Genomic DNA, 16,358 nt, shown 5'->3' with positions numbered 1-16,358 from the left:
TGGAAGGAAGCATTTTGTGGTTGCACATCTTTCCCCAAGTAAGGGCTTTTCTTTCTCACCTACTCTCCTCACTGACTTAGCCGAGAAGTTAAAGGGCACTCCTTTGCAAGAGCTGAATGGCCTGGGAAAGGGCCCTGTTTGGAAGTTTCACAACACTAACCGGTCCCCAGCGAGAGCAGCACACCCACTGGGTCCAGAATGGAGGTCAGTTCACCCCCGGTCTGGTACTAATATGGCAAAGAGCTTAGCTAAGGCCGATGCCGAGTTTACAAGCCATGATCCAGAACCTCTGCCACGCTCCCCGAAGGGCCATTTGTCGGTTTGCCCCTCCCTTTCCCTGAAGGTGGAATGGTGCCGCATGGAAGTCCGAGTCAGAAAGCCAGCAGAAAGTGATTGCACAACCTCAACACACGGTGGTTCAGTGTCTGCAAGGATAAGTCCTTTCCAGAAATAACAGTCAAACCAACGCAAGGTTAATAAAGGCTTTAATTTCACACACACAGAAAACTCTATGCATAATTTAAAAAGGAAAACAAAAACAAGGAAAAACCGTAAAGGATACAGAGGAACAGTTCTGCTAAAACACAGATAAAGTGCCGCTCCATACGAACAACATAAAGAATCAGAATCAAGTCACTCTGAACACAAAGAAAGAAAATCACCTCACAAATAATGTGGCCAAAGCTGCCAACAAATCTGGTAGTGGCTCAATTAGGCAAAGTGTAGGACCCTTCCTTCTGTTTTCCTCTCTGTAGCGTAAGTAAACAACACTGACAACAGGCCAGAGGAACTGGGATGGAAGGACAAGGTCCGAGAGGGAGGGAAACCTGGGGACAGGAGCTGCGCAGTCTCACTCCCTGCATGGCCTCTGTTCTTGAAACCGGCCAGGTCAGTGGATCGCTCTTGTTTTGGCATCTGACCTTCTGAACCTGGGTCTTGATCCAGACCTGCATCCCCTCTACTGTTTCACCAGTGAACATGCCTATACTTTGAACCTCTTAATGTACTTTAAGGAAAGTTCAATGTTACTAAAATCAACTGCTTTATACTTATACTGGCACACTTTTTATTAAAAACTTCAAAAACCTCAGACATATAGCACACATGGAAAGAAAAACTTACTGTGTATAAATATGCTACAACGGAAGAGACGGCCGGAAGTCCAGTAATCAAGCATGCCGTAAAGGAGTCAGTGAGTGTGCAGTGTCAACAGCAAAAGAATGGTCACAAAACTCTCAAGGCCTACCAAACTAGAGTTTTCCAATAAAATCTGTATGTTTTCCAGATGTTAATAAGACATACCAACAGAGACAAAATTAGGATTTTGAAGTAACTGCATTCAAAAGACATCAGATGGCAGAAACCCATTAGCTTTTGTACTACTTAAGAGAGCATTTCTCAGTGGCAAAGCAAGATGGGGAGAAGGAAAAGGACATGCCTGTTTCATGGGGGCTACTCAACGGGACTTGCCCGTGGTACCGGGTTGTTTTTTCTAAAAATCTCCAGATATATACAAGATCCAAATGTACTTGGGAGATCTAGCTCTGTTTCCCTGATTTAAAACTCCACCTATGGGGGTGTGGGCTGCCAATTAAAGCAAAGAGAAAAAAAAAAAAAAGGAAGTCTGGATGACTAAGAGCATCCACTACAGTCATTTCAGAGGATAAAGAAGAGTAATATTTTTGTTTGTTATAATATAAAGTCTTCTCAGATCAGGAATGAGTTTACAAATTTCTTTCTGTATGTTTCCAAACCTCACCCCCAAGCTTGCTCAACACTCAACTATATAGATGCTGCCAAAAATCTCTCAGGTGTTTCCAAATAATTTTCATCATATGACTGTGTCTGTAGCTGTACATGTGCAGAGCTATGTTTTTAGAGTTACATAACGGTACCTGCACTATGGAAGAGTAAGTAAATTCATGAATTCACTTGCTGAGGTTTTAATTCTTAAAGTTTCTCTTTTGGAAGAATTCTACACTTGAACAAGAAGAGAAGTAAAGAAATGTAGTCTAGTATTTGCCTCCCAGAGTTAATCAGCTGTTCTGTAAGTATCACTGTATAATTCTAAAAATGTAAACACATTTACATTTATTACATGTTACTGAGCCATTAAGTGAGGCCTGACATTAACAGCCCATGGCAAGTAAACAAATAGCTTTTGGAATCAAAATATAAATAGAAGAACAATTCATGGACTTGTTGCTTCTTATTCTATCCTGCTGAGACAAAGCGCAGGACTGTGCACACACCTGTGAATACATTCCCTGCAAAACAGAGTCTGTCTTCTCACGGGCCTAAATTACAGTCATGGCTACTAATTAGGGACGGCAGCCACCTGGCCACATGCAGCTTCCAATTCTCCATAATACTAGGTGATAAGAATCAGTAAGTTTAACTTTAGCTTAGTTTTCCCTTCCAAAAAATTTCAATTAAGATCAGTTGTCTGCAGAAGGAAGTGCTGTCAAGTTCCAGTTCAACGTCAATTAAAGTAATATAACCATTTTTGGTATTTTCAGTAGAAAGGTGACTGGGTAGGCTGCCTGGGACTGAAGCACTCTGTCCCTCTCTGACTTGTCCCTTCCCGGCGCCAACACAATCAAATGCCCCATTTCCCCGATTCTGAGCAAACTGATCATACTGTGCAAAAAAATAATATATTATCTACTTACAATTTTTAAATATATACAACCAGCTCAAAAAAACAATAAACCCTTTTAATGCGGTCCAGCTGAAATGTCCACCTGTAGTCATGAACCCAAATGAGAACTAAAGCGAAGTGAAAGGGTCTGGGATAAAGGAGCACAGGGAGGGAGGGACCCTGACACACGGACAACAATGCATGGCTACCAAGAAAAAGTCAAGCCCCAAATTCGCAAGCATATTAGCAGTTAAGATAATTCATCTACCTCAGAAACCTATTTTCAACTAGCAAGTCCAGCCCAAGAAATGAAGATGAAATCCAACCAGGTTTCTGAGCCATGAGTACTTCTAAACCACACGCACACACACACACACAGAGGCTACAAAAAGCAAGTCAAATGAGGGCACTTCATGGGCATGGAGCTTATGGCATCATTTCTATTTTTTTCTTAATGCCCTAACACATCCCCACTTCAAAATGTTTCCAGTCATTTCTAACAGCACCTTTCAAAGCTCTCAAATGCAAACACGCAGGAGAAAAGTCCTAACTAGCTATTGAATTTGATCACCACATCACTCATCTGGGAAAAAAACAGTTATTTTCGAGCAAAAGCTATTGTTTTTAAACCAAGTATTTTCCTCTGCTCTATTCTGATCACGTGCAGCCGGCCAGCACACCCTTTCACTACATTCACTGTGGTAGTGTGTAGGTACACGGTGGGAGGCAGAACATTCATCTGTAGTTAAGCAATGTGCTGGGGACCATTTACAATTTAAAAACCAAGAATTTTAGAACAAGTTACTATGTCAGAACATGTCCAAGTGTGGGGTCTAGAGCTCTCTTAAGGTGTTCTTCTAGAAAAGACGTTGCACCTTCTGTGATGATGGACTTTAACATGTTTCTTCCCCTTGAAAAGCTGAGGTGGTTTTTGTCCCTACCTCAGAACTGAACCAAGAATTCCCTCCTCGTTGTTAAAAAAAAAAGTAAAAAATGAAAGAAAATACTGAAGGTTTCATTTTGCTACACTTAACTGTGCAAACCTAATGATTCCCGGGCTTACAAAGTTATTCTGTGGACAGAATTCACCCCTTGAACTCATTCTTTTTGTGGCTTCCCCGGCGCCCCAGTATCCACGCTGGTCATGCCAGCTGAGTTGACTACTGTGGCACAGACTGCTGCAGCACTGCTTAGCCTCAACTCGGAGCACCTAAAAAGATAAAATATATTATACACCTTTGTTATCTTTTGGTTCTTGGGATTACTGAAACCAATCTCGTTCTTGTTCTCATCCTGTTTTTAAGGGGAAAGACAGACAGCAAATGATTAAATGCTCAAGCTTCATCCTAAACTCACATACTTAATTTCCCACTTGCAGTAGGGCTTTGCGTGGTCCCGAGTGTTTAGTTTTCACACAAGAATCCTCAGCCTGACATCTCCATGTATGAGAGACAGATGCCAACATTCTTCCCCAAGTGTCCTTGCTGGGGAATCCCAACTGGGATATTATTTTCTTACCTCTTAAAATTTTGGTTGCGATCTTTTAGGGCAATGCTTGCTCCATGGAAGAATGACACAGAAGAAAAGGAAAAGATTCTATCTTCACTACCATAATAATATAGATGACATACAATGAATATACTGTGTGAAAGATATCTTTTAAAGAAAATACAAAGTGTACAATGAATACCAAACGGGACCATAACCCATTCCAGAGCACCAACAACCCATTTCTTGGGACTGCATGTAAACAGCAAAAGCGTTACAAATCCATGAAGTAATTTTATACAAAAAAGCTCCTCACGTCAGGTGGCAGAAATGCCTCTCCTTTGCAAGGAGGACAAACTGTCATTAGTGTAACATGGAGAGCTGGCTTTCCAGTGAACTTTACTAATAAGAAACACACATGAAAGATTATAGACTTGAGTGAAACTACTCAAGGAACAGAAAAGCTAAATGCCAACTGATATGTACATCTTTCCACCTCTCTCAGGTGAATGGACTCTGACACCTTCATTTCTTCTCCAAACTGCTGTGCTATTCATTCTGAGCAGGCATACTGCGGTGGCTCATCCCAACTCTTTAAGGCTCCATTCATTCCACATTTATGTGTGTGCATACGTATGTACATAAATATATATACATATTTACAACATGTATTCCTAAGACAAAAGGAAGTGCCACTCTTATAGGAGAAAGAGAGGTTATCAGCTACAGATGTGAGACCAAAGTTTCCATAAAACAATTAGCATGGAGCGTTCCACATAATTGCAATTTTCGTCTTTTGGTTTGGCCCTGAGCTGTTTGTTGCTCCCGCATCAAGTAGAATTCTGAATTCTCCTCCTGCAGAGGTGAGGTGAGGTGGGCAGCAGTGAGAAGGAATACGCAGTGCACACTGCCAACCCAGAAGTCTGTTCCTCACAAGGCCTGACGAGTGGTCTTCCCCACTTCCATGCTAAGTGCCTGAGAATTCTTTTCCGTTTCCAGCAGCTCATCAAAGATCTCCCTTAAAAAAACAAACAAGAAACAAAACAGGATATTCAGTGAGCAAAACCGAAGGACAGACAGAAGATGATGATAAAGCCTGCACAATCCCACTTGGTGCCTAAATTTTATTAAATAAGCAGCTCATTCATTTGATCACTATCTTAACCCCAAGTGCAGAGTTTTTGAGAACACTGGGGGCACAACGGCACTGGCTACCCCTGGTAACAACGCTCTGTAGTTCCCAGCCATCCATGGAACTCAGATCTTCTAGCTGCTGTAACTGGAAGACCAGAAAGGTTTACGAGAGGACAGCTTTATTACAGAACAGTCTCAAGTTCCACACTTCAACACTACTGTGAGATAAGTAATCAACATGGAGTTAAGACATCAACACATGGGGTGCCTGGATGGCTCAGTGGGTTAAGCCTCTGCCTTCAGCTCGGGTCATGATCTCAAGGGTCCTGGGATCGAGCCCCACATGGGGCTCTCTGCTTGGCAGGGAACCTGCTTCCCCCTCTCTCTGCCTACTTGTGATCTCTCTCTCAAATCAATAAACAAAATCTTTAAAAAGAGACATCAACATACAAGCCCTAAGCAAAGATAACAAAAGTAAAAAATTGTCAACTAATAACTGATTTGTCCTTTTGGGGGGGAGGGGGGAGGAAAAAAGGAAAAAGAAGAGTTTGGGAGATGTTTAGCCCACAGCTCCAGACCTGGCAGTGTCTTACTTGTGCATATAAAAGAAGATATAACCACTCCGGTCCCGATCGCTCTGCACAGAAGCCTCTTGGATTTTAGACACCTCGAGATCATTGTAAGTAAACCACGCCTGCTTCTTAATGTCGTACACATCACTAATGTAGTGACCTAAAATAAATAAAATCTTAAAATTGTGGTTTTTAAAACACACTGCATTTTTCTCAGGTATAGGAAGTTTTGGAGAGAGAAACAGCCACCCATCTACCCTATCCCCGACAACATTTCTAAGAATCATTCAGAAAAATGCACAGGAATTTAAGGGAGAAATATACTACACCAGCACAACTTTTTGGATAAATATATGTCTGCATATATATATTTACATACAAACAGAAAGGGGAATTTGGGTCATTTATAAATAAAGAAGAAAGTTGCACCTTCAACACAATTCACATGGAGTGTGATCAAAGGAAAGATTTAAAACTTTTTCTTGATGCATTCAACTTCTAGCTCACGGAGACAGGCACAGAGCAAACTAACAGGGAGGAAACGCTGGCTACCTCATTTGTAAAATGCTGAAATCATAATGTCCACCTACCTGAAGAAGAGGTGCTACCAATGTGACTGACGACACTAATGAGGCGGTAAGAATGAGGAAGATTTCCTGTCTGGAAAACACAAGTGGGCAAGACCTTTAACTCTTCATTTGAATAAAAGCAAAACACTAAATTTAAATTTATTATCAAAGCGAACATGGCCGAGTTTCAGTGTGTGTGTAGTCAAACTCAATAAAAAAAACCCCAGTGCTTGTATTTTTCAAACCTTTTGACCCAAGAATTCTACTTCCAACTAAGAATTCATCCTAGGAAATTCCAAAGGAGAATTCCAAAGGAGAATTGAGAAAAGAGTACATGTATAAAAGCATTCACTGTAGCATTATCTCTAATAATGAAAAGTTGGAACTAACCACGGGCCCAATAGCAGTGGAGTGGTCAGTGGGATACCAACACAATGCAGTATTATTTAGTGGGTCAGCGACGTGTTCACTTGTTTTTCAAACCCACATGAATGCACACGGTAACCAGAGCTCTAGAAGAGCAGGTATGTTAATGATTAAGTACTGGAAAACACAATGAACAAAACGAAAAGAGCTGTAGTGGTGCTGCAGGGATTACAGATAAACTTGTACATTGTAAATATTTTTTAAAATGCTATTAAAATACTGCTAGTAGAAAAATTGTAAAAACCTGGAAAGTGACATTCATGCACTACAGGTAGCACTATAAGGTACAAATTTGGGGAAGGAATATAGGTATATGTAAACCAGAAACCATTAAAATGTTTCTCAACTTTGAAGCAGTAATTTACTCTTGGGAGTTTACTCAAAGAAGAAAATCCTAAATACAGAAAATATTACAATTATCCACAGTTCCTCAATGTATTTTTAAAGATTTTTCTTTTAAAGTAATCTCTACATTTAACATGGGTCTTGAACCTACAACCCTGAGATCAAAAGTTGCACACTTTACTGACTGAGCCAGCCAGACACCTCCCAATGTACTCTTTATTACAGCAGAACAACAGAAACTTAAATATTTGTGGTTAAAAATTAAATGAAATAAACAGTATGTTGATTTGAGGCAATACAGATTATACAGCCATTAAAAATAAAATTCTTATAAGTAATCTTTTACATCTAAGCAGAATAAAACTGTGCTTACATTTTATTTTTTATTTTTTTAAATATTTATTTATTTGACAGCGAGAGAGACAGCGAGAGAGGGAACACAACTGGGGGAGTGGCAGAGGGAGAAGCGGGCTTCCCGCTGAGCAGGGAGCCCCATGTGGGGCTTGATGTGGGGCTTGATCCCAGGACCCTGGGATCATGACCTGAACCAAAGGCAGATGCTTAACGACTGAGCCACCCAGGCGTCCCTGTAAGTAAAAAGGCAATTTTTCGGAAAAAAGAAGGGCAAAAAAGTTTATAATGTATTCTAGTTTAATGTCCTTAATCCAGTAGTTTTTACTAAGTAACAACAACTAGTTCTGTTATTTCACTTTAAAAAGAATACAGTTCTGGCAGAACTATGGGTGAATTCATATATATATATACATATATATATATATATATATGTATATGTATATATATATGTATATATGTATATGTGTATATATATATGTATATGTGTATATATATATATATATATATATACACATATACATATATATATATACATATATATATATGAATGACATCGAGAGCCATGTTACTCAGTTACTACCTAACACAAGAGAGAGTCGGGATATCTTTCTAGTTTTGTTTCATTTTATTTTGAATCTTGTGTATAAGAAATGAGGAGCAGGGCGCCTGGCTGGCTTAGCAGGTTAAGTGTCCAATTCTTGATTTTGGCTCAGGTCATGGTCTCAGGGTCCCAGGATCAAGCCTTGCATTGGGCTCTGGGTACAGCAAGGAACCTGCCGGGGATTCTCTTTCCCTCTCCCTTTGCCCCTCCCCTCACCCACAGGCTCTTTCTCTCTCTTAAATAAATAAATAAGTAAATAAAATCTAAAGTGTAAAAAAATGAAAGGAAGAAATGAGCAAAGGACAAGAGAAAGTGAAGAGCATCTGATGACTGCCACAGCGGACACTGGCAGTGGGGCCAGTGTTTTGGAAGAAAAACAGCAGGAGAAGTAATGCCGCAGCCTGAACAATCCTCCTTAGGGAGTTAAGCAGCCTACCTCTGCATTTCTTTTTAGTTCCTCCGCCTCGGCTTCTGTGTACTCCATGTCTAAAACATCCTCATTGCCAGAGTCCTCATCGGAACCCAATGAATCCAGAAAAGAGTTGTTAAATTCTGCAGAATACAAAGTATTGTGAAAGTTCTTAGACTAGACACAAATGATATGATTAGAAAGAAAAAAAAAAAAACAAAAATAACAGCTTGGGCTACTTATTTGATCATCCTAAGGAAACCTAAAACTTTATTAGGGTTTCAATTTACCCAGCCTGATCTGGGAAGTGACAATTCAGGTAACAGGTATCTAAAACAGAAATGTCCCTTTTCTTTTAAAGAAATTTATATGAAAGGGATATAATGCTAACAAGAAAGGAATACAACTGAAAAAAGGATTATGATTTCACAGATAACCCAATTTCACTAAATGTCACATTATATAAACTGTGTGTTAGATTTCAAGTACTTGGTGTATATCGTAGGTGCTCCCAGCAAATACAAATGATACAGAAAAGTGACCATGAAAAAAATCAGTATCTTTTCATGTTCTTCAATATTACATCTTTTGAAACTTAACAAATACAATGGACATTTAACCTTTTAAAAAAAGATTTTATTTATTTCTTTGGGTGGGGGTAGAGAGAGAGAGAGAGAGAGTACAAGCAGGGGGAGGGAGAAGTGGTCCCTTGAGGTACGGCTCAATCCTAGGACCCTGGGATCACAACCCCAGTGGAAGGGAGATACTCAACCGACTGAGCCACCCAGGTCTCTCTGGAAATTTAATCTTTAAGTTTCACTAAAATACACTACACTAACAACTAAATTCAAGATCTGCTTTTTTCTAAATAAAGTGTTTCCACTGGCAGAATCCTTCTTTATGAATGACTTTAAATAAAGAATCACGGGGGTGGGAGGGTTGGGTGTGCACTGGGTGGCTCAGTTGGTTAAGAGGCTGACTTCAGCTCAGGTCATGATCTCACAGTCCTGGCATCAAGCCCCACTTTGGGCTTCTTGCTCAGTGGGGAGTCTAGTCTGCTTGTCCCTCTGCCCCTCCTCCTGTTCATGTCCTAATAAATAAATAAAATCTTAAACAGAAAAACCCCAGAATCACTTGTACTTAAGGGTCTCTTTGCGTTAAAATACAATTAATTCCACTCAAATCACAGCATAGAGTTATTTATAAGATATGAACACCTAAGAATGGGAAGAACAGAAAAAGAGACTGTAACATCAGAATTCTGGAAGTTAAAAAACAGATGGTGCCTGACTTAGCAGACTTAGGAAAGCCAAAGACAAATCCTAAACCAGTAACAGAAAAGCTGAGAACCAATCCAATTTACATCTTGTTCAAAAGACATACAATTTCGAAGTTACCAGGTACCCTTAAACTGGAGGCTGAGGAGGAGACAAAAATAAGGATCTGATGACAAGGATTTGAGAAACACACTCCCAGGATCCCCTCTCTCCCCACTTCATGCTGCTGAGCAATGAAAGAAGTCTGGAATTTTAACCTCTGGAGAGGACGAAACAGTCTCTGGATAGGGGATGTCAGGCACATACTGAAAACAGCAGAGGCGGCCACAGTTTGCATACAGCAAGATGAATGTGACCTCCAGCCCTAATGCTCTCTTTGGCTCCCAAACTTTGGCAGCCACATTTTTTACTTTTAGGCAAAGGCAAGAGATTAGAAAACTCTTCTTTAGGCATCCGACCAGCCCAAGAGAAAGGCCTAAATAACAGTAACATCATCCCCAAAACAGTTCTGCCTTGTAAAAACTCAGAGTTGACAAGCTCTAGCTATTCATGTGCTCAGGGCTTCCAACCAACCTTTTAGTCTACTTTTCTTAATCATGAACCTATAGCCAAGGACTACTAGGTATCTGAGGAAAGTCTCTAATAAATATAAAGAACATAATAACCACACAGGACAGAGCAGCTGGAGGAAACAATCTATTCAGGGAGAAGAAAACTTCAAATAAACAAAGGAACTATACTTAATATCCTGGATATTTGAGATGGTATTGCTTCTATGATAACCCCCCAAACACTTTAAAAAAATGAAATCATTAAAAATAATATTCCACATGCTTTTCTGAGTGTGATACATTTCACCATTAAAATAATGTAATTAAAATAATTTCCACACCTTGAAGACTTAACTCTGTTGCTCTTTTCAGGTCATCATCTTCTTTCTGTTCCCAAGCTTCCTAAAGGGATAAGAACACAACTAAGGTTTTAAAAGGTATTGAATAAACTTGTTTAAGGAGTATAAAACGAGCTGTTCTGCAAGTATTTTCTAATAATGTTTTCCATAACCTAATGAATGTTTGGAATATGACCTTTTGAGGGGTGTGGAGAAATTCTCTGCTTTTTTTCAATGCTGCCCTCTAAAACAATCTTGGGGGTTAAAAAGGCTTACATGCCATCTTCTCTAGTCAGTGACATTTGACTTGTTAACCAAAAGCCACTCACTGAGACGCTGTGATGTAATTCCCGTTCTCCTTCCATGCCTGAAATACCCAGCACACAGCAGGATCTACTTGGCAAATGGCTCTGTTTTCTTTCCTCTAATTTATAGCCTTTGCTAGTTTTCATGGTGTAAACACTCCCACTACGTATGGCCAGTCTGAAGCTATGGAAGGGATGCTAAGCGCGCAGCTGGGAGGTGGCGAGTATGCCTGAGCTGACGGCGAGTGGGCTCCAGCATGACACTGGCCCCGAGTCTGGGACAGTATGACAAACAGTATTTCCACAAGAACATTATTCAAAAACTTCTATTTTGTTCTTGCTAAAAAAAAACCTAACAGGCAAAACAGCACAAAACAAAAACAAAAAACAAAAAACCCACACAAGATACATACTAGATACATGGTGAAAACGAAATGAATTCATTGTCTGTGGGCTGTTATTTCTCTAATACATCTGAGGTTGTCTTAGGAAAACAAGTACCTTTGAAAATGTCTCAAATGGATGACTAATTGTGAAAATACGGAAATGTTGACTTGTAAAAAAATTTTCCCTCTTATCTGCAGAGAGAATGTAATTTACAAACTTCATGCACAAATGAAGAAACAATGTAATTTAAGCAGAATATTTTTCTCAAGTCTAGACTTGTTTTTAAAGTTACTTAAGTATATAAGCTCAGAATAAACTATTCTGCCTTAAAGTCCTGGGAGTAAGAACATTGTATTCAAAAAAGAAACAGATATTCTCTAAGAAGAAATGATTAAACTTATCCAGCTCTCAAGTCTATGTGGAAACCCAGGTGGTGAAAGAGTCTTCCAGCTGTTAACAGAATGATGCAGGTACACAACTAAAGAAACCTCATCTTATATTTCTCAGCTGTGGAAATAGGTTTATAAGATAGTTTTAACTGGGTCAGCTGACAAAAAAAATAGGATCCCCGTCTTTTGTATATGAAGAAGAGGGGTGCTGAATTTTCTCTTTTCTCCACTATAAGAAACTATTGTTAAGAAATCAACCTTGGTCTTTTAGACTAAAAATAAATTTTCTAAAACAAATGATCACTATCCATTATTTATAAAATGGGTGACATGAATGCAACTTGATGGCCAGGAGGCTAGGGAGGTACTTCTTGTAAATAAAAGGATACAGAACAGCTGGTTCTGAAATCATTTTAAAGCAGCAGTTCTCAACCTTGACTGAACACTAGAATCACTGCAGAAAGTTTTAAAAAATGAGGGAAGCAATAAGGAGGGAGGGGAGAGAGGGAGAGACAAAGGAAGCAAGAAGGAAGGAAGAAAGGGAGGGACAGGGGAGTGAGGAGAAAGAAAAAAAGGGAAGGAAATCTAGATGCCCAGACCACATCCTAGGATCAATTCTATCAGAATTCCTGAAGGGAAGAACCACCCAGGCATCAGTATTTTTTAAAGCTTCCCAGATGATATTAATGTGTAGTTAAGGTTGAACCCCACTGTTCTAGACAAATTAGATTTTTAAAAAAGATTTTATTTTTAAGTAATCTTTACATCCAACAAGGGGCTCAAACTCACATCTCCAAGATCAAGAGTCACATGTTCCACCAACTAAGCCAGGCAGGGGTCCTAAGTCAAAAGCGATTTCTTGACCTGGTTATTTGTAAACATTAAAAATGTGTGTTTATTCTAAGGAGTTCTAGTAAACTTTTCCTATTAACATGACTTGCATTACATTGGATTAGACAACCGTGAAGACATCACCTTTCAGTCAGATAAGATACTTCAGGCAACTGCAATGGTTGCAACCAACCAGGTCTGGCAAATATAAGCATGAAGAACTAAACGTTTCAGAATAGGTTATTATATGGGGTGCACAGGTGGCTCCGGTAGAACGTGCGACTCGATCTCAGGGTTTTGAGTTAGTGCCCCATTTTGGGTGTAGAAACTACTTACAAATAAAATCTTATGAAAAATAGATTACTGTATAAGAAAAGATAAATGTTAGTCAATGGCTGAAATATGAAATTTCAGATAATATTCCTGAGAATTTCATTTTCAAATAATTCACAGGAAAGGATTCACATTGTGAGAAAGTGCTGAGAACACTTCAATGCCTTAAAATATTAGTGACAAAAGCATGGTGGTACGCTGGCTGTTTCTATAGCTTGCAAAAACAAACTTGGACTGGGGAATGATCTCTATTAACCCATCTTGCTTTTAGCCAGGAATGAACTATAGTAATGGGAGGTCATCAACAATACATTTTATTGCATTTGGATTTTCAAACAAAACCCACAAAAACCAAATGAACTATCCCTGTTTCTATTTCACACCCAAGGCAAAGCTCCAAACAAAGTTTGTTTTGATGTATCAATGATTTACTGTATGTAAATCACCTGGAATAATGCTTGACACAGTAAGTGCTTAATACACATTAGCTGTTGTTATTACTGGGGAAGACAGGTACGGAGAAAACAGCAGTATAATCATCTCTTACTTGCTCTTGAAGGCTCTGAGCCAGTGCCTGCTGAAGCTCCTGCTCTTCCCTTTCACGCTCCATATCATACTGCTGGAGCCAATCGACCTCTCCTTGAGATCCTTCTGGAGTTTTGTTTTCTTTATTCTCATCACAGTCTTTGGTTATCTCAGTAAAACTGGCAGAATCTGAGGAAGCAGAACAGGACATCACTGGGAAAGCCTGGCTAATAAAATGAAATCTCTGGACTACAGTGACATCTACTGTTCAGAGAGTAATTTACCTGAGCCTCATACATAACTTGCTTAAGACACATGACTTATCTTACTACATCTGATTCATGGTTTCTCAGTCTCAGCACTACTGACATTCTGTTTGAGGGGGCTGTTGCATGCACGGCAGAATGTTTGGCAACATCCTGGCCTCTATCTACGAGATGCCAGTAGCACCCCTGTCCCCGAGTAGTGAGAACCAAAAATGACAGACACTGTCAAATGTTCCTTGGGGGACAAAACTGTTCTTGGATGAGGATCACTGATCTACAGCAATGGTTCTGAAATTTAACCTATCAGAAGCATTATCGTTTAAGGATGGAGAAAATGAATAGCCATATTCACAGCCAGTCATAAATGTCATATAACCAAGTACTAGGAACAAAGTATTGTTTAGAGTAAATGAAATAATTATTAGGCTACAATGATTACATTAATACTGAGATTTTTTCCATCATTAAACTGTATGTCAAAAGAGTGCATATATATATATTTTAAAGATTTTATTTATTTATTTGACAGACAGAGATCACAAGTAGACAGAGAGGCAGACAGAGAGAGGAAGGGAAGCAGGCTCCCCGCTGAGCAGAGAGCCCGACGTGGGGCTCGATCCCAGGACCCTGGGATCACGACCCGAGCCGAAGGCAGAGGCTTTAACCCACTGAGCCACACAGGCACCCCAAGAATGCATATTTTCACATTAATAATCAAATAAGCCTTGTATGTATTCTAAAGCAAAAAAGCTACATGAAATATGTAATAAAAACCTTATGTACTGCACAGATATAGGACACAGTATATATGTTTAAAACATTCTTCCAAGGAGGTAAGAAAAAAATTAATCTTTCATTTCTTCTTGTTCCTTCTCAATCTCTAGAACACAGCTAGCTAGGATAAACAGTATAGTCATGATTTTGTTTTGGTGAAACAGATTTTGTTCTGTAAGACGAGCAACATTTCCTTATAATTTTAATACAGATAAGAGTGGATAGATATGGGCTTTCTCTTTCTCTAATACTTCACAGAAGCAAAAATTCTCATCTTAATAAGGAAATTCTCATAAAAAGAACTTAATTTATCAACAAGAATTACCTTTACAGATTCATTTTATATGGACTGCTTTAAAATCAGTATATGCTTGGGGTGCCTGGATGGCTCAGTCAGTTAAACACTAGACTCTTGATTTTGGCTCAGGTCATGATCTCAGGGTCTTGAGATTAAGCCCCACATTGGGCTCAACACTGGGCGGGGAGCCTGCCTAGGATTCTCTCTCCCTCTCTTCCCTCACTTGTACTCTAAAATAAATAAATTATGAAAAAAAATTAATAAAATTAAAAATAAAAACAAGTATGTAAGTAAATAAAATCAGTTTATGTGCTTTACCTGCTCTAATACTGCATTTTAACTACTTAAATGATGGACACTTTTCCACAGCACAGACTATAAAGTCTGAAGATTATAGCATCTCTCTTTTTTTTAAAAAAGATTTTATTTGTCAGAGAGAGCGTGCACACAAGCAGGGGGAACTGCAGGAGAGGCAGAGGGAGAAGCAGGCTCCGCAATGGGCAAGGAGCCCAACAGGGGACCTATGGTCCTGAGGTCATGACCTAAGCTGAAGTCAGACACCTAACTAACAGAGCTTCCCAGGCATCCCTGAAATTTATAGCATCTTAATTTTAGACTCTAAGTAAGTAGTTCATCATTTTTAAATTATATTGAATTGCTGACTGAATATTTACCATTAAAACCAACTCTGAATACTCATTAAAAGAGAAAAACCCTCAGGATATATTAAGGGTAAGAGCAATATGATCCCAATTTAAAAAAAATAATATAGAAGATGTCAGTAATTTCTTCGTTCCTCCATTCTTAGAGCAACAGTCATTTCCACAGTCTGGAAGGGACAGCTCTGAAGTCTATTTGACCCTGCCTGTCCCTCTGGCCTTAGCTTACTGCCCCAGGAATGGATATTTGAATCAACCAATCAGATTGTTTCTGGAAATCTGGAACTGAGGCATTCAAAGTTAGCTGATGTTGAACATTTCAAGTGGAAGAAAGATCTGGGAGTTAAGGCTGCTATTTTAGGGCCAAGAAAAATATTACTTTTATTACCAAAATATATGCAATTTAAAAAAGGTGACAGAGGTAGAATTTTTCTTAATAATTCTCAGCATTCCAATTATCAATGTGCCCCCACACAATCCTAAATTATACTATCCATGTGACAGAGAACCAATCAGGAATGTTTCCATTAAAAAAAAAAGACTTTATTTATGTGTGTGTGTGTGTGTGAGAGAGAGAGAGAGAGAGAGAACACGAGAGAACACAAGCAGGGGAGAGGGGTAGAGGGAGAAGCAGACTCCCCGCGGAGCAGGGAGCCCAATGCGGGGATCGGGGCTCCATCCCAGGACTCCAGGAACATGACCTGAGGTGAAGGCAGACACTTAACCAACTGAGTCACTCAGCACCCCAAGGAAGTTTACTTTGAGATAAACAAGACAGATTTATCTTCAGGACAAGATTATCAGATGTATACAAACATTACTTAAGATCTATGGGAACAAATATAACCATGAGATAATGACACAGCTTTAATACTGGATAGAAGGG

General features: G+C 39.3%; 1 protein-coding gene across 5 annotated transcripts in view; it reads right to left on the bottom strand.

Moving 5' to 3' along the window:
- Positions 1-468: 468 nt before the first annotated feature.
- Positions 469-16,358, bottom strand: part of USP37 (ubiquitin specific peptidase 37) — an 86,650-nt gene continuing 70,760 nt past the window's right edge. For 4 of the 5 annotated variants that reach the window (XM_059168049.1, XM_059168046.1, XM_059168048.1 and 1 more), the window contains 6 exons: positions 13,498-13,664; positions 10,709-10,769; positions 8,567-8,682; positions 6,426-6,495; positions 5,857-5,995; positions 469-5,147 (listed from right to left, as the gene is read on the bottom strand). In XM_059168049.1, coding sequence (XP_059024032.1) covers positions 5,060-5,147; positions 5,857-5,995; positions 6,426-6,495; positions 8,567-8,682; positions 10,709-10,769; positions 13,498-13,664 — 641 coding nt within the window. In that variant the 3' untranslated portion in view covers positions 469-5,059. The remainder of the gene's footprint in view (positions 5,148-5,856; positions 5,996-6,425; positions 6,496-8,566; positions 8,683-10,708; positions 10,770-13,497; positions 13,665-16,358) is intronic. The other variant, XM_059168050.1, reaches the window with a different exon arrangement.

The sequence above is a fragment of the Mustela lutreola genome, chromosome 3, assembly GCF_030435805.1.
Source record: "Mustela lutreola isolate mMusLut2 chromosome 3, mMusLut2.pri, whole genome shotgun sequence".
Classification (NCBI taxonomy): domain Eukaryota; kingdom Metazoa; phylum Chordata; class Mammalia; order Carnivora; family Mustelidae; genus Mustela; species Mustela lutreola.
Note: the sequence above shows the minus strand (reverse complement) of the source record. Positions and strands in the feature narration are given on the sequence as shown.